An 18,415-nucleotide genomic window follows, 5' to 3' on the forward strand; every position below is an offset into this window, starting at 1 on the left:
AGTGCCTATCGCACTGTCTGAGAAGACGCATTCTATGTAAATACAGCAATGACGCCTATCGACGTTCTCGTGGATGAGATGGATCGGTGATATAACATCATTGGGCAGCGGGCGTTGAGCGCAGATAAGAAAGAAGAAAGACTGCGAACATTTACAGACGGGTAGATACAGTTTGAGCAATCCGAGAAAGGTCGGTAGATTTGAACTCATTTCAAACATTGCGCGATGGATTGAGAGAAATCACAGAGAAATCGAGAAGAACACGAAACGGTGAAGCACATCCTTTGTCCATGCCCGCGGTTCATTAACCCCTTGCCGTGCTTTAATGAGTCTGACTCGTGATGAAAATCTTGGCCCAAACATGAATAAAACAAGCCAGGTTCGTGAGTAGCTCAAACGTAATATCACGAGCCGATTTCGTGTACAGATAGTCGGATCTAACATAAACATCACGAGCCTGGGTAGTGATTAAATATTAGTTTCTATCTGCATTCCACCAGAGTTAATCACGATTCTCATAATTGCTGTCACATCATCTCGCCCATCAGTCTGATCTATTTATCACGCCTTGACGCTTAACACTTAGGCCCAAGCGAAATATGCTTGAGAGAGGGTTTGGTGAAAACATAAACAGAGTCAAATCTTAAATTAAAGTTGTGACCCTTTTGTATTTAGGGTGCGATATGACCCCCCAACGATTAATCTAGTCCTCCATGCACCCTTGGTAGGCCGAGAAATGGTGGTCCTTCAGCTCCCTCGTCGCAATACGGTGCTTGCACGATGGTATTTACTTGGCGTTTGGTCAAATAATTCAGCACCATTTGGGCTCGGTGCAATGGCGCGTTATCATCATGCAAAGTCCAACAATTGTTTGCTCACATTTCCGGCCGTTTGCGACGTACAGCATCTCTCAAATGTTTCAAAACGGATAAATAATATTCTTTATTGACTGTCCGGCCCAATGGAAGGTACTCTTGGTGCACTACGCCTTGGCAATCGAAGAAAATAGTCAGCATAACCTTGCCGGTACTTTTTGATCATAGGTTAGGCGATTGAAAAATAATATATTCACAACGGCCTCCCGATGTACCACTTAACGATGAGGTTGCGGGGGCTGAGGTGGGTTTAAGTCCGGGCTTGAGCCATAAGTTTTTACGCTTCCTCTCCTCCAAACAAAAAAACAGTAGGCGGATTCTCTGGGAAACTACTTTTCTTTCCCACGTGATCGTCCCATCCGATGTGATTTTAACATCAAATTGACCTACGGGCCTATGGACTGGAGGAATCATCGGCTCATATTTCTTCAAAGGCGAGGCTGAAGCCATGTAGGAGTGAATGGCGAACGCTATCGTGCCACGATAAGCGACTTTTAGATGCCGTGATACCGGAAATTGAAGGCCGTGGTCTCCACAACATTTGGTTTCAACCTGACGGTGTTACTTGCCATACAGCCCTTGAAACAATGGATTTACTACGCCGTCGTTTCGGTGAACAATTTATCTCTCGTCTCGAGCCAGTGGATTGTGCACCAAGATCGTGTGATATCACACCTTTGGACCTTTATTGGGCGTATGTAAAGTCTAAATGCTTTGTGGATAAACCAGCTTCGATTGAGGCATTGGAAGCCAACATTACTAAAGTTATTCACGAGATGTCGACCGAAGTCCTCCAGCTAGTCTTTCAAAATTGGTGTTTACGGATGGCCGAATTACGGCGTAGTTGCGGTCAACATTTTAAGGGGATTGTCTTTAAAAAATAAATGTCATGAATAGTTCTACACAAAAATATGCAAAATTGCCCAATCAATTTGTACTTTCGTTATTTTATTTCAATTTAAAATCGGATAGCTCTAATTTGATCAGCCCTAAGATATTCAAATTTTACATCTTGGACAAGCAAAAAGTTTAAAACTTTTTTTTGCTAGTTAGGAATATCAAATTTTGGTCAAAGACAAACAATTTTGTTAATAACCTTTGTACATTTCGGAGAGTTTTTTTTCTGCTATTGAAAAAGTAATCTACCCTTTAGGTAAAAAAAAAACTTTATCAGCTTATTCACTCAAAGTTCGCTCAACAATTTTTGCCATCATTTTGTAAGGGTACGGTGCACTGTCTATAAGCAATTAATCATTTCCTCTCTACATTCGAACGATTGTGTCGTTCAATGATGCACCCGCAAATTTCAGAGCAGCTATCAATTTGATGGTGTGATGTTGCAACCACAAACACAATAAATGTACATTCTTTCGGTGACGCTTAGCTGCACATTCACAGATTAGATTAGAAATGACAATTATAGGTCATTCATTGATGAGTTATTACAGGCCAATGCGGTGGTAAGTGGAGCAGGGGTGACAGATAGTTCACTCTGTATTAATTTATACGAAAGTGTTTTGCTTCAGGCTGAGACTTGAAGTGAAAAAGGAAAATTGTAATTTTGTATTGCGAGAATTACGTTTGAGTGCACCTAAAGTAATTTTAAAACTAACTAATATCGACTACTAATCTACATACTTATATTCCTATATTGGATTGGGGAATAAGTTCGTAGCGTTTTTATCGAAGTCTTTTATTTTAAGAAAAACAATAATTATATAAATAAACTAATCAATTTTATATGCAGCGTTGCTCTTCACAACCTCTTCCCACCTCTCGGCTAATTTGTTGATGCCGTTCCGCCAGAAATCGCAAGGCGTCTGGTCTGGTGTCAAAGAAGTTATTAAGATAGTTTTGAAGGACCTCTTTGTTAACAAAGGTAACGCCCTTCATATGGTTTAGCAGAGAGCGGAAAATATGGTAATCGGTAGGTGCAAGGTCCGGAGATTAGGGCTGATGCTGACGGACCTTCCATTCGAGCTCTTGGAGAGCAGCTTTGACGACTTGTACAACATGGGGCCTGGTGTTGTCGTGAAGGAGTAGGGTTTGACTATGTCAATCAGGTCTTCTCAGTCGAATAGGCTCATTCACGCGGTGTAACTGGACAATGTAGAGCTACTTGTTGGCCGTGTCATTCTTTTCGAGTATTTCCCAGTACACCATGCCCTCCCAGTCTCACCAAACATATATCATGATCTTCTTTGGATGAAGATCCGGCTGGACTCTCGGCTTCGGACGCATGTCGAACCCTTGACGATTTGTCTAAAAAGTTGGATGTTAACAGATCAACCGTCGGTAAGCGTTTGCACGCGATAGGAATGGTCCAGAAAGCAGTCAACTCGGCGCCACATCAACTGAAGGAGAGCGATAACGAGAGACGTTTGGTGACGTGTGAGATGTTTCTTGAACGGCAGAAAAGAAAAGATTTTCTACATCGCATTGTCACTGACGATGAAAAATAGATCTATTACTATATTATTACTATTAACTAGAACTTTTCGTCAGAGGGATCCGTATGCTGACTGAAAGATGGAGAGAAGTTGTAGCTTCCAATGGCACATACTTAGCTTCTTTAGCTAAGAAAGAACGGAAACTTATTCCCATATCAAATATTATACAGCAGGTAACAAAAAATATAAAAAAAAACTCCCAATGATTCACTACCCAGATGTCTTTTTTTTAGTTACAAGAAAAATTTAAATTTGAATAGGTCGAGCCAAGGCGCACCAAGAGATTTGGTGGCTCAGAGAAAGAGATAGGAAAGAATAAAGACAGAGATTAAGGTATGATACTGAGACCTGTGAGAATTTTCCAGATTCTTTGGGAAATCTGTAAATATCCTCCAGTTTTGGAGAACGAATATTACTCATTCTCACGACATCGGAACCCAAAACTCGTAGCCGTGCTCTAGCAAAGGCAGGACACTCACAGAGAAAGTTCTCAGTGCCATCAGCCTTCTCCAAGCACGACAGGCACATCGGGTCCTTAATGATTCCAATAGTGGTCATATGCTGACCCCATGGGTTGTGTCCTGTAATAATACCGACCATCAACCGAACGTCTTTCCTTCCAACTTTTAGTAGAAAGTTTGACAGTTTTCTGTTCGGACTTGTCACAAAAAACTTTGCAGTTCTGCAGCGTTCTAGACCCGACTATCGCTCTTTATGTAGATTGCCTACATAATCGCTGATCCAATTCATGATTCCTGCGGAACTGATTCCAATTATTGGCCCTGGCCCTTGGGGGGGAACCGCTGACTCACGGTTGGCCAATTCATAAGCAATTTCGTTTCCTTGAAGAAGCCATATAAGTACAAACCTGTTTTGTCTTGCGACAGAATTGAGCTTCTTCTTACATTCTTGAACAATATTTGAGGTTTGCTTCGCCTTCTCCAGAGCCTTCAGTGCAGCCTGACTGTCACTGACAACTCCAATCTGTTTTCTGCTCCATCTCCTCTCGATTATCCATTTGGCTACTTTCAGAATGGCAAAAGTTTCCTTTTGGAAAACAGTTGTCATTTCTCCCATAGCGTGATGATACTTATTACTATCGTTTAAGTAGCATCTGGCTCCAGACCCTATTTCATTCTTGGACCAATCGGTAAAGAAAATATCCGTCAAACCTCCCTGAATGCATTATGCATTGCTCCATTGCTCACGCAATCTGACATCAAATTTCCTTTCAAATGAAACTATGGGTATCATCAGTCGTCTTTAGGTGCCAAAAACAGTGCTAACCGGCGCCAATTGGACACACCAAGTGAAGCCAAGTTCTTCTCCACCAGATTTTTCCAACGCAGAGGAGGCCTTCCTCTTCCTCTGCTACCAGCAGCTGGTACCGCTTCGAATACTTTCAAAGCCGGAGCGTTTGTATCCATTCGGACGACATGACCCAGCCAACGTAGCCGCTGGATCTTTATTCGCTGCGCTATGTCTATGTCGTCGTAAAGCTCATACAGCTCATCGTTCCATCGCCTGCGATGTTCACCGTTGCCAACGTGCAAAGGTCCAAAAATCTTGCGCAGAATCTTTCTCTCAAACACTCCAAGAGTCGCTTCATCGGATGTTAACATCATCCACACTTCTACGCCATACGTTAGGACGGGCATGATGAGGGTCTTGTAGAGTGTTAGTTTTGCTCGTCGAGAGAGGACTTTACTACTCAATTGCCTACTTAGTCCTAAGTAGCACTTGCTGGCTAGAGAGATTCTACGTTGGATTTCAAGGCTGACATTGTTATCGGTGTTAATGCTGGTTCCTAAATAAACGTAGTCTTTTACAACCTCGAAATTGTAACTGTCAACAGTGACGTGGGTGCCGATACGCGAATGCGCCGACTGTTTGTTTGAAGACAGGAGGTACTTCGTTTTGTCTTCGTTTACCACCAGACCCATTCGCTTTGCCTCTTTATCCAGTTTGGAGAAGGCAGAACTAACAGCGCGGTTGTTAAGGCCGATGATGTCAATATCATCATTAGTTTTGTGGGGATACCAAATTCAGCCATCGCGACATACAGATAACTCATTTTCGTACGCTCGAATGCAGCTTTGAAATCGACGAAAAGATGGTGTGTGTTGATTCTCCATTCGTGGGTCTTTTTACAGATTTGGCGTATTGTAAATATTTGGTCCAGGTGTAAAGCTACACTGATAATGTCCAATCAGTTGGTAGATGTTTGGCTTCAGACTTTCACACAATACACTCCCTAGAACCTTATAGGCGATATTTTAATCCAATCCGTCGGTGCCCGCGGCTTTGTTGTTCTTTAGCCGCGTTATCGCTATTCTCACCTCGTTATGGTCGGGTAGCGGAACGACAATTCCATCGTCGACGATTGGTGTATCGGGATCTTCACATTTTATATTATACCTATTTAAAATACGCCGACAGACCCAATATACCCTCCATTTCAGTATATTAGGTGCGCAGCTAAGTTGCTGTTTTTTTTTTTTATGAAAATAAAACTTTATTCTGAAAACATGGTTACAAGTCAATCATATGAATGGAACTGCTGGTCAGCTAAACCATGTGCCATCAATCGGAACACGTGATAATCGGACGGCGCAATATCTGGAGATCATGGCGGGTGAGGTAGGATTTCCCATTTCGGTGTTTCAAGGTAGGTTTTAACGGGCTTGGCAACGTGAGGGCGAGCGTTGTCATGCTGTAGAATCACTTTTTCATGCTTCTCTGCGTATACCGGTCGCTTCTTGCGCAGTGCTCGGCTCAATCGCATCAATTGAAGTCGATACCGATCAGATACACCCAGTGATGGTTTCGCTTTGTTTTAACAGTTCATAATAAATAACAACGTTCATAATAAAATAAAGCAACGTGAATATTCGGTCGAGGCGACGACGTAGAAGCATGACCGGGCAGTCGCCATGACTTTCTTTTCTTTGGATTGCTGTAATGAATCCATTTTCCGTTTTTCATCACTCGTCACGATGCGATGAAGAAAACCCTTCCTTTTTTTGCCGCTGAAACAGTTGTTCACAGGCGAAAACACGACGTTCAACATCTTCTGGTTTTAAGCAACCCAAGCCCCTGTTTCTGAATCATTTCCAAGACATGCAATCGCTTGGAAATGGATTGACACGGACCCTCATTGAGCAATGCTTCCAATTCAGCGTCTTCGAAGGTTTTAGGCTTCCTTCACGCGGACGGTAGTTAACATTAAAATCACCGTCTTTGAAGCGACGGATCCAATCTCAACACCTTGTTTCACTTAAAGCAGCATCTCCATAAACTTTTTGTAGCTTTCGATGCGCTTCACCCGCAGTTTTTTTCGAATGAATGAGGAAAATCAACACTTCTCGCAAATGACGACTGTTCGGCAGAAAATCAGACACATTCACAAAACGAAAAGTATATGATACCACAGCAAAATCACTAAAGTGTCGAAGCAGCTCGTTTACCATGTGTCTAAGCTTGGTTTATGACGTTTAGGTTATGTTAGCATCGACTAGCACACACTGCTGGCGGCTTCTATTGACAAACAGCGGGAATTTAGTTGCGCACCTAATTCGCAATCACCCCCCAAAGTGAGTAGAAAACTGAAAAACGCTACATATTTTATTACTTTTCTTAATACTTTTTATTTAATATAATATTTATGTTTATTTGGTTTTTTATACATTTTACTCTGCATTTTTTGTTGTTTTTTTTTTCTTCTTATTTTTGTTTATCATGTTAAATTCTTCTGCAAATATTTTTTATTTATTACTTTCTTGTTGTTGTATAGGATAGTATGTACTAATATGTTGAAGGATACAGTATACAATAGAGATTATACAATACAAATACATTACGAATTTGTTTATTTTTTCTCTGTATTAATAACCGATGTTAAGCTTTTTTTTGTTATTATTAAATAAGTAAATCAGTTTGTAGCGATTAAAATTAAATTAAAACAGCAGCAACTTAAATACCAACGTGGATGCATCATACATTTGTGAATAATTCTAGATAGAAAAATATGTTTGAGTTAAAAAATAGTAATAATGATAATAATAATAAACAGAACAACTTTTCAAGCTGAAACCGCAGACGCTACAATTAGATAGCGAGCGCACGTGTGGCCAAACGGCGAGTGCCAACACAGGACGCACGACGCTTCCAATAGTTTGCTTTTATTTTTCATATTTTTTTTGTTTGCTTTTCGAGCGCCTCACGCGTCGCTTGCAACGTAAAATATAATCACAACGAATAGACATGAACAAAATTGGCAGGGAGTGGGTGTTTGTGTGTATGTCTGTATCTTACTTTACAAATACTTAAAAAAAATTAAACGTTTCAATAAAGCAGATTTTCATTACTCCTTTCGCATTGCTAATTTTTTTTCTTTTTGTTTTTTTTTTTTACATTTCATTACATTCCTTTTCGCTTACGTTTTATGTTAATGAAAATTGCAACGTAAAAAGCGCAAACTACGATAGTTCAAGGCATTTCATAAGCAGCAATTGAAAAATTCATAAAATATTTAAAGTATTTCATTTCCAATCATCAGTCAACATTCCTTTGCAACACACCGGCAAAAATGATGATTATCGTGTGTGTGTGTGTATGTACTTGTGCATGTAACAAGCTTTGTTGTAGTTGTGGTTTCATTTTATTTTTCTTTAATTTAGCTGACTAAATTAAATCGAATGCACTTTTTAATTGGAAATCCATGCGCGCTCATACATTTGCATGTATGTAAATATGTATGTGTGTGTGTCTCACTAAATGTAATGCGCTCTATTTAGTTAGGTAGGTAGTTATGTAGGTAGGTAGTTAGGTGAATGGAGAATTTTTTTTTCGCTTGTATTACATTCGCTTGATGTGATGCATCATTTAAAATGAGTATGTTTTTTTGTTGCTTTTGTTTTTGCTTTTTTTATATTCACTTATTTTCTTATTGATACTGTGATCTTGCACACATTTGCGGCGCATATAGCAATACTTTGCTGAATTTGAGCTAATTTTTGTAATACGTTTTTCGTCGGCGCTTTGGATTCCTTCGCTTTTAAGCTGGCCAGCGAGCAGCGTACACTGATAGCATGCGGCCATTAGTAAATCCTCTACCTTCACCAACTGCGCGTCTCTATGCCTTCTTCACACTCATTTATTTAAAAAAAAATATTATATGCGCTCTCAACCAAATGATTACACGACAACTGGCTTCGCATTTCGCCACCCCACATCTCTTCGCTCTTCTACATTTGTCTTTAATTCGTTTACAAAGTCTTATGTATTGACATGCATGCATGCTGCTGCTGCTGCTGCTTGCTGCTCATTTATGTATGTACGAATGTATGTATGTATAAACTATTTATGCATATGTCCATTTTCATATATTTTACTTTTTGCTTTTTGTTTTTTTTTCTTCATATCATCGTATTTCTCTACGTTTTTATATGCATACGAATATTGAATTACATTTTACAATTTTAAATTAGAACTTTTTTTTAATTATGTAGATAATATAAATAAGAACAATACGAAAAATTAAATATTGATTCCATTAGCTCATTAAATGTATACTAGTAGATTAGCAACTAAGGAAATACACGAGGCATATCGTCGCAACGCTTGCCATCATCCGCCTGCACTTCGACTTTTGCTCATTCACGAAATATCACTTTAGGTGCATACGAGTACGTACAGCTGCATGCATATACGTGTATATGTATGTACATATGTATATAGTTGCGCGTAGCATTTACGATTCTCTAACGATTGCAATTCGCTTGCTTTTATTTTCATATTCAATTTCTCTCGGCTCCCATAGACGTGTTGTTGCCGCGCCTCAGTTACGAGGGGGGCGAAATAAGCAACAATTTTGCTTGTACCACCTGCTATGTGTAGTAAACATGTGTTGGTGTTGGTCTTGTTGCTCTTCGCACTTCTTAATTGTATCGATATCAAATTGCAGTAATTTTAGCATAATTTTCAATTTCTCTCTCCTCTTCTCTCCTCTGCTGAGCATCTCTAATTAGCAGACCAGCGCTGGCACGCCTGTTGGGAGCGCTACCACACTTTTCAGCCTATACTAGAAAAAATCAGTTCCAAAAGAATGCATTTAGAAACATATATTAGGTTTTTTTGTTTGTTGTTTGTTTTTGTGTTGCAGGGCATATCTTCACATGCGTATTTATGTGAACGGTGTTAATGGCTAGCTTTATTTGTTCTTTATCGCACACGCGTTACTGTTCTGAAATGTGAAAGTAAAGAAAAAAAACATTTAATAGACATAGAAATAGTTTTTCACCTCTGACATTATTCAATTTACTCACCTTGGTGACTGCACTCTTCGCTTGGGTGTATTTGGCGCTGTCACAGCCGCCCGACTGGTGGGTGTGCGCGCCCGTGTCGTGCCTACGGTTGGCGGCGCTGCTGCTGGTCCACCAATAACAACACCAGCTCCAGCTGTCATGCTGTATCGCTTCGGCGGAACTATGCGACTGGGCGAGCGCGTCGCCTTGCCATCAGCTTCTTGTGTGCTTATTCTGGTAATTTTTGGAGATATACTTAGTTTAGTGGTTTTCACTGTTTCGAGTGGTTTTAGAACAGATTTCGTCTTGCAAATTGTATTTCTTGCTCTACATGCCACACATGCCCCATACATGCAAAATTATTGTAACACGTTCATTCGTACATATGTATATATGCGTGTGTGTGTGTAAATATTTGTTGTGAGGACAAATACACAGGTGCAGTACATAAAATATATACAAAATAAGTTGGTAAATTGGTTGTTGTTGGCCAAAAGTATGTGGGGATGGGGTCATTTTTGAAGGATGCATGAAAATATAAAAAATAAGAAGAGAACGTAGGAAAAAAATGTAAATAAGATTTTGTATCTGAGCACGGGGATGATTGATGATGATGAAGGTAATAATTTTTATAAAGGGAAGAATTCGAATTAAAAAGATAATAATAAATAAAATAAAAATTTGTAAAACCTGTTTTATATAATAAAAAATTACTTATGCTGAATTAGTTAAAACAATGTAATTTTCTTAAAAATTCTTGATTTAATTTTTTAGTATAAAATAACAAACGAACTCCATTTCAAAGCTAAAGTTGCACGATACTATCACTAATACCACTACATTATACAATACTAAAATTAAACAGAAATTCTATATCAAATATATTTTTGCTCAGTGATTTTGCTGTAGGGATCAATTTTTTATAAAGGGAAGAGCTCTAATTGAAAAAAAGAAAACAAATGATAATAATAATAATTTTGTTCGAGGAAGAACAAAATGTAGAGCATCGGACAATTGGGAGACAGCTGAGAGAAAATTCTGTTATTTTACAATTCCATTGTTTGTGTATCTACTAAACGAATTGAATATTTTCAGATTTAACCAATTTTACATCGGAAATAAAGATGTAAAAGCTTCTTTATTCTATTTGTTAGATTTCCTAGGGGTGACAGCTGAGCGAACATTCGGAACTCTTGGAGTTACAATTTATTGTTTGTGCTTCGACTTAACAAATTGAATATTTTCAGGTTTGTGCAATTTTACAGGCTAAACAAAGCAGCTTTTAAACAATTGTTAGATTTGCTAATCAATTCATCATTGCACTTAAGACAAAATTTTGCTATTCCGCCAATAGCTAAATTTAGCGCTTCGATTATTATTATTATTATTATTATTAGAAGGCCATTACGCACTGCGACCAGAGCTGATCTATTGTGAAAGGCCTATTTTTTTAACCCTAGAGTTTTAGGCTTTTTAAAAATTTTGGCACAATTTTGGGTTTGTTGTTCCAAAGATTGCATGGAGATACTACGATACCACCAAGATGATGAAGTCTCTGTCTGCCCAACGCAGGACATTCACAAAGCACATGTTCTGAGCTTTCTATGGCCATTTCGCAAAAGGGGCAGACATTGGTCTCAGATAGACCAATATTATTTAGATGATACCTCAGGCTGCAGTGACCTGTAAGATATCCTGTTAAAAGACGCAGATCTACTCTGCTTAGTGAGAGTAGCTTGTCAGATATTCCTTTGTTGGGACTTAGGAATAGTTTGGCTTGACGCTGACCGGCACAGTTTGACCAGTGTGCGGAAAGTTTTCTTTTTTCCCATTTCCTAAGGAATTCATTAATGTGGCTTTTTGTGAGTCCACAAAAAGGCTCAGGACCAGTAAGTTGCATATTTGCTCCTTGTTTTGCAAGGTCATCAGCCTTTCATTTACCTCATGTCCTTCATGTCCCGGAATCCAGCCTAGTGTTACTATGTTGAGGTTGCTTAACGTGTTGAGAAGGCTTAGGCAATCATTTACCAATTTAGAGGTGATAGTTGTTCATAGAAGGGATTTTAGAGCCGTTAGGCTATCTGAAAGTATGTAGATGTGAGTACCTCTCATTTTCCTTCTAAGGCATTCTCTCACACATATTTCAATGGCATGTATTTCTGCCTGGAAAATTGTTGGGTAGAATCCTATCGGAATCGATTTTTTGAATTTAGGCCCATTGATTCCTGCCCCTGTTCTACCATTTTCCAATTTGGACCCATCAGTAAACCATAGCTAGGAGCCAGGTTTGAAAGTGATAGAGTTAGTTCTCCAGTTTGTTCGTTCATTAATTATAACTTGGAAGTTCCTGAAGAGTATTGGTTTGGGTGATAGTATATCATCCCTATGAAGAATGGGACTATGTAGGAAGTCTTCTAAGATCTTATATACCTTTTAATCTTTAGGCACTCGAGCGAGCTTCCCTTTCAATTAAGATTGGAAGCGGTGGTATGTTCAGGAGCACACCCAATGCAACCGTGGGACATGTTTTCATAGCCCCTGTAATACCAACACATATCAGGCGATGCAGTTTGTTTAATTCGTTTACTGCTTTTCTTTGCTTGACCTTGGGCCACCATGCTAAGGATGCATAAGTGACTATGGGTTTCACAACTGTGGTGAATGTCCAGCGCTTCTAACTTTAACTCTTCAAATAAAAGTAAATGGAAGAAGTTGTGGCTTTTAATGCTACTTTGTAATTTAAAAAATACCTTATAAGTGAAAATTTTTGTTCGCCTCTCATAACTAAGTGAAAAATTATAGTAAAAATGGCTACTACTTTTGCCCGAAATTTTCGTTCGTAAGTGCAAAGTTGACGGGAGAAGTTCATATTAATCGAAAGTGAAAAGTTAAATATGAACCGCATGAAAAGGCAGATTGCCTAGCCCCAAAGTATATGAAAAGAAATGCGAACCTGCGCCATTTTTTTATTGTTGGTCCTTTTAAGATTGCTACAATTCTGCAATAGGAGATCTGGCACTCTGGCATATTTTGGTAAAGGATTTTTGATTTCTTGCTATTCTGCAACTATGCAAGACATAGAGAATCCCCTCCCCTTTGGTGTTTCAAATATAAATTTGTTGATGTAAAAACGTTAAGAATTCAGTAATTGATGTTCTATACATATACATTTTTATGAAAATCTACTACTGTTATTACTACTATTACTATTACATGACTACTATTACGACTACAACAACAAAGCAACAACATTTGAAAAAGAAAAAGTTATATACATTAAGCGCACTGAAAATGTACAGACTGCGTTTTCTAAATAAAAAGGATTTTTTAACATAGAAGTTTTTGGGAAAGGATATTTTTGAAAAATTATTGAAATACAAAAAAAAAATAAAAAAGAAACAAATTAAGTAATTTAAAAAGAAAAATTTACAAATTTAAAAAAATTAAAAAAAAAATACAATAGAAAAAAATTAAGTACTTTAAGAAAAAAAATGTAAAACAAAAATTAAAACAAATCAAATCTAAAAACAAAAATTCAAATAAAAAAATTAATTTCAAAAAAATTAAAAGAAATTTTAATTTTAAAACAATTTAAAAAATAAAAAAAAAAAATTTTAAATAAAAAAAGATCTTAAATTAAAAAAACTTAAAAATTTAAAAAAATCAAAATAAAATCTTTTAAAAAGTAAAAACACAAGTCAAAGCAGAGAAAAAACGTTTCGTAAAACATTAGGCTCTGGCAATTTATGGAAAGGGTAGTTTTCAGAAGTTTTTGAAATAAAAAAAAAACCTTTCAAAAAATTTAAATTTTTGTTTAAAATTTTAAAAATACAATTCAAAGCATATACAAAATGTTTCGTAAAAAATTAGACTCTGGCAATTTATGGAAAGGGTAGTTTTCAGAAGTTTTTGAAATAAAAAAAACCTTTACAAAAAATTTAAATTTTTGCTTCAAATTTTAAACAAAAATTAAAACAGAAAAAAAAATTAATGAAAAAAATTTTTTAAATAAAAAAATTAAAAACAAATTAAAAAAAAAAAATTTAGTTTTTTAAAACGTCAAAAATACAAGTCAAAGCATATAAAAAATGTATCGTAAAAAATTAGACTGGCAATTTATGGAAAGGGTAGTTTTCAGAAGTTTTTGAAATAAAAAAAAACTTTACAAAAAATTTAAATTTTTGTTTCAAATTTTAAACAAAAATTAAAACAAAAAAAATTTAAAAACAAAAATAAAAAAAAAAAAATTTATTAAAAAAGTTTTTTAAATAAAAAAATTAAAAACAAATTTTAAAAAGTTAAAAAAAAATTTTTTAATTAAAATAAAGTTTTTTAAAAAGTCACAAATACAAGTCAAAGCAGATAAAAAATGTTTCGTAAAACATAAGACTCTGGTATTTTAAGTTTTTTTAATATCCAAATGTGAAGTCAAATCGATTTCAGGCAACTGGTATAACCAAGCCGCATTCATTAAAGGTGGTGGCACTAGACCAACAACAATGTTTTGTACGTTTGATTGTCATAGCAAAGTATTGGTAAAGTAGAAAACAGAGAATGAATTCGCCTTATTTCATTCTGAGCTGACAGCCACATGGACATGGCGAAAAAAACAAATCAGCTGATTTACCGATACCACCTTTAATAGATTCGCCTTGGGTATAACCCTAATGGACAAAATTTTACTTTTTCAACTTGAAAACAAAAACAACTATAATGCAACAAACAAATATTTAAAATGTGGTAAACAAGAAATTGTACAGATATTCTACTTAGCATAATTTTGGCATTCAAATCAATCTAATCAATCCAATCAATTCAATCAAAATCTACTGACTACTTCGAAACCAAAATCTACAACTCAACTCGCTACTTGTACTCACTTTCCCGCTGGGTAGCTGACGGGCCGCGGTATACGCGACTTGTGCGCCGCATTCGCTGTTGCCACCGCCGCCGCAGCTGTCGCTGATGTTGCCGCTGAAGTCGGTGTCGAACCGCCGCTCTTCGTTTCTTGTGCGCTTGCCAATTCCTTCAACATCGTCGAGTCTTTGCTCATCAGTTCCCATTGTATTTGCAGTCGTTTGAAGCGATTGCTCTCAATCTTACGTTTCTCCTGCTCCTCGAGTGTCGCCAAACGCTTGGCCGTTTGATGCTGGTCCAATTGTGAGGAGCGGCGTGGCACTGACTCGCCACGCACAGCGGCTACAGAGATATTCGGTGAATTTGGAGGTGTTGTGAAACGTTGACGTGCTTCGGGTGGCAATATAGGCTGTTGTTGTTGTTGATGATGTAGATCGCCTTCGTGTTCATTCTCTGCCAGTGTGTGAATATCATTGAACGAAACTTTTTTCTGCTGACTGAGTGCGCGACTCACTTCTTTCTTCAATGCCGCCGGATCGTAGGCCACCTGATATTCGGTTGATGATTCCAATATTGCAGCTATTTCGGCAAAATACTTTAGCTCCGATCTAGGCAGCGATGTGAGGAAGCGCATGCGCGCATCCAAATCTTTGCGCGATAGACGTTCCTGACGCGGTTGTGGTGTTGCATACAGATCGGCCTCCTCTTCGAATACCTCACCCAGCTCCTCTGACGAGCCGACTGTGTGACGGTAGGGTGGCTCTTGCAGACTACGTCGCTTCTCTTGTTTCGACAATTTCGTTTGCTGTCCCTCAATCATAGAATTGCGTTTCGTACGATTCGCCGAATGTGAAGAAGACTTGCGCAAAATGCCGCGCGGCATGGGTTGAGGCGGCGTTTTACCCGTTGCAGGACTCATTTCAACTCCAGAGTCCATACGCTGCTGCTCATACTGATAAACGTACATTTGTTTTAAAGGATCTGCAGTCTCGAGATCGGCCGAGTCGGCCAGAAGGGTGGACGAACCACGATAACCTGAACTGGGTTGTTGACTAGAGGCAGAGCTCGACGAACCCTCTTCGCCGTTGGGTTGCTGCGCCTGTGTCTGCTGTTGTTGCTGCTGCTGTTGTTGGAAGTATAGCGCACAGTCGCAGATGTGTGGTCGATTGCGCCGAATTGGAGGAGTCATGCAGAATAGTGGGCGTTGCGACAGCTCGACATCCAAGTCGGGCAGCAAGCTATTCACTTCGGGAATGTGTTTCAAACGTCGACGATAGTCCGTTGGCAATAGTGTCGCTAACGACTGCCAATCCATTATGTGTTTATAATCGATGGCCTTGAGTATTTCGTCATCGTTGCTATTCAAACTGAAACGTTTTTTCAGCGACGACATCGAAGTAGAGCCATCGCTCTCACCGACAGCCATTTTGTAATTGAACGGCGTGAAGATCACATCTGCCGTTGAGTTGGTCTTCACAAAGCCCAAATCGGGTAGCGCATAATTAGGATAAATTACATAGATTGGCGCCTGTCGCTCCTCGCCCAAATTGTTCAGCTTCGCCAAAAAAGAAGGTGGCACAAATCGGAAACGATCACTCATACTACTGCGCGTACTCAGCGAGCCGCACGAGGTTTGCATTGAGCGCGAAATCAACTCCGAACTCGAGGCAGCCGACACTGTTGGTTGCGCGCCATCGCAACCCGACCGCTGACGCTCCAGTGTAGCCGACGAAGTGCCAGTTGACACATACACCTGTGTAAGCTGTTCCGAATTGCTACGACTGCCCTCGGACGACTGCAAACTACAGGCCGTGCCGACGTCCTTATGTTGTATCGCCAGTTGGCACAATTGGGGATGACGCAGAGGCATGCTGCGACGTCGATGCGCAGGCGAATTGGTCGCCGTCAATGAACCACTTGAGCTCGAGCTTGGATCCTCATCGTAGAAAACAGCATCGTTGCGTATGCGCAAGTGGCGACGTGTTGGCGTGGGATGACCAGCGGGCACATGATGCGACTCCGCCTGGAATGCCGATTCGCATGTATTGCGCACTTGCGCACACAACTGCTCCTCGTCCTCATCGTGTCTGCTCAGAGCCGAGCCTTTGCCCGAATCGTTCATGCTCTTCTTCCGTAAGCGCTGCTCCAACGACGAACTGCTACTCGAACCGGCTGCATCACTCGACGGCCAACAACCAGACGACACATCCATGCAGGTATGGGTACTAATTAGCTGCTCATCTGTACCGGAATTATTGCTCTTTTGTTTGATGAATAGTTTGACTAGATTGAAGGCGGGTGGATTCGAGCTGCCCGATGAAGCGGAACCCGAAATAGGCGCATGCTTTTGCGCAGCGCAGCAATTGTGACTACTTGAAGCGGCAGCGGCAGCTGCAACGACAGCGGTGGCGGCATTCGCTGGCAGGCATGAGCAGCGATGCTTATGGCGCTGTTGGGCAGCGCCACTCTGCTGTTGATACTGCATTTGTTGCTGCTGCAATTGCTCTGCGGTGTTTAGGCGCTCCAACGTAATGGAGGCAATAATGGAATTAGAAGAGATTGGCATCTGGCACATGGGAAGCAAATTACGTGACGTCTTGCAGCACTCCATATTGGAGGTGCTAACCGCCTGCGAAACATTCAGTTGCTGCTGTTGTGTATGTTGCTGTTGTTGTTGTTGTGTATCCTCAATGCTGCTGCAAGCCATTGCGTTTGGATCTTTTTGCTCGCGCAGATTGGGTAGACTGCGACTTTTGCGCACCGAGCAGCTGGGTGCGTGTTGTACGTGTGGCACAATGATATTATTGGCGGCTGTATTGTTGTTGCCCGAAGGGTATCTGCAGGTGAGTGAAAAACATAATTAGTCAATGAATCGGGCAAGAAAAGAAAGTGATAACTAAATTAAGAAAACAACGCACTTTTTAACCCGCACTAAATGAAAGAAACAAAGAAAATTTGCTAAAACATTGGCTTACAACTGCGAAAGTAATACGCGCTTTTCCTATAAATCGTTTGTGGTTTGCATAAACATTTTGCTCACTTAAACCTCGCTAACAAAAACACCGCAAAAATATTCTACGATATACAAACCTACGTTCCACAAGCCTATTTCCTCTGCTACATACAGATTAACATATACAGATTATATATTTACATGTATATGTGCGTGTATGCAATCCTTATGAGTAATGAATTTAAATTGAACTCAATTGAATTGACCCCACCAACCATCCGTTCGAGCACGCAACCCTACAAACGTTGAATAGCGTCACCACTTGCATTCTACACTCTCCCCTACTTTAATAAAATTTCATATTCTCCTCTGCATATGAACATATGAGTGCGAGTATTACTCAATTTACTGCTACTGTACTGAGGTCTGAGGTCTGACGTCTGCTGAGTGCTTGCAATTTCAAATTGTTATCGCGAAATTTCGAACAACGTATTCCCTCCTGGTTATTCATAATCGCACAAATATTTATGGATGTACTGCATATGTAATTGTATATTTGTATTTATATACCTATGCATATCGATGCAAAAACAAATCCGCATATGTGCAATATGAACAAAGCACCGTCACTCATTTAGCAAAGTTTTCCACAAGCTTTATATAAAAAAATGTAGGCATCTATTCTTAAGTAGTGTTGAAAGATATGCATAGAGCAGATCACCTGGCACAGTTTCAGATTACCTGCTTAAATAATTTGCTTTTTTTCATCCTTTAAATTGGCCGACTACAAATAAGAGCAAAAGGTCTAAGAATTCTATTTTTGATTTGAAATTTGAAAATCCAATCCGAAAATGAGGCGATAAATATTTGAACACACCGGAAATGCACCCAAAGTGGTGAATTTTAAAAATATCTTTCTAATAAATCTAAAAAGGCATATAATATCTCTTATCACCGGGCACTCACGCACGTCGT

At 39.1% G+C, this 18,415-nt stretch overlaps 1 protein-coding gene across 5 annotated transcripts in view; it reads right to left on the reverse strand.

Annotated features, from left to right (window-relative positions):
• Window positions 1–7,019: 7,019 nt before the first annotated feature.
• The window catches only part of LOC128855866 (uncharacterized), a 63,114-nt gene continuing 51,718 nt past the window's right edge, over window positions 7,020–18,415 (reverse strand). For 4 of the 5 annotated variants that reach the window (XM_054091080.1, XM_054091078.1, XM_054091081.1 and 1 more), the window contains 3 exons: window positions 14,511–17,324; window positions 9,652–9,957; window positions 7,020–9,569 (listed from right to left, as the gene is read on the reverse strand). In XM_054091080.1, the coding sequence (XP_053947055.1) occupies window positions 9,548–9,569; window positions 9,652–9,957; window positions 14,511–17,324 (3,142 nt within the window). In that variant the 3' untranslated portion in view covers window positions 7,020–9,547. The remainder of the gene's footprint in view (window positions 9,570–9,651; window positions 9,958–14,510; window positions 17,325–18,415) is intronic. The other variant, XM_054091079.1, reaches the window with a different exon arrangement.

The sequence above is a fragment of the Anastrepha ludens genome, chromosome 2 (genome assembly GCF_028408465.1).
Source record: "Anastrepha ludens isolate Willacy chromosome 2, idAnaLude1.1, whole genome shotgun sequence".
NCBI classification, from domain to species: domain Eukaryota; kingdom Metazoa; phylum Arthropoda; class Insecta; order Diptera; family Tephritidae; genus Anastrepha; species Anastrepha ludens.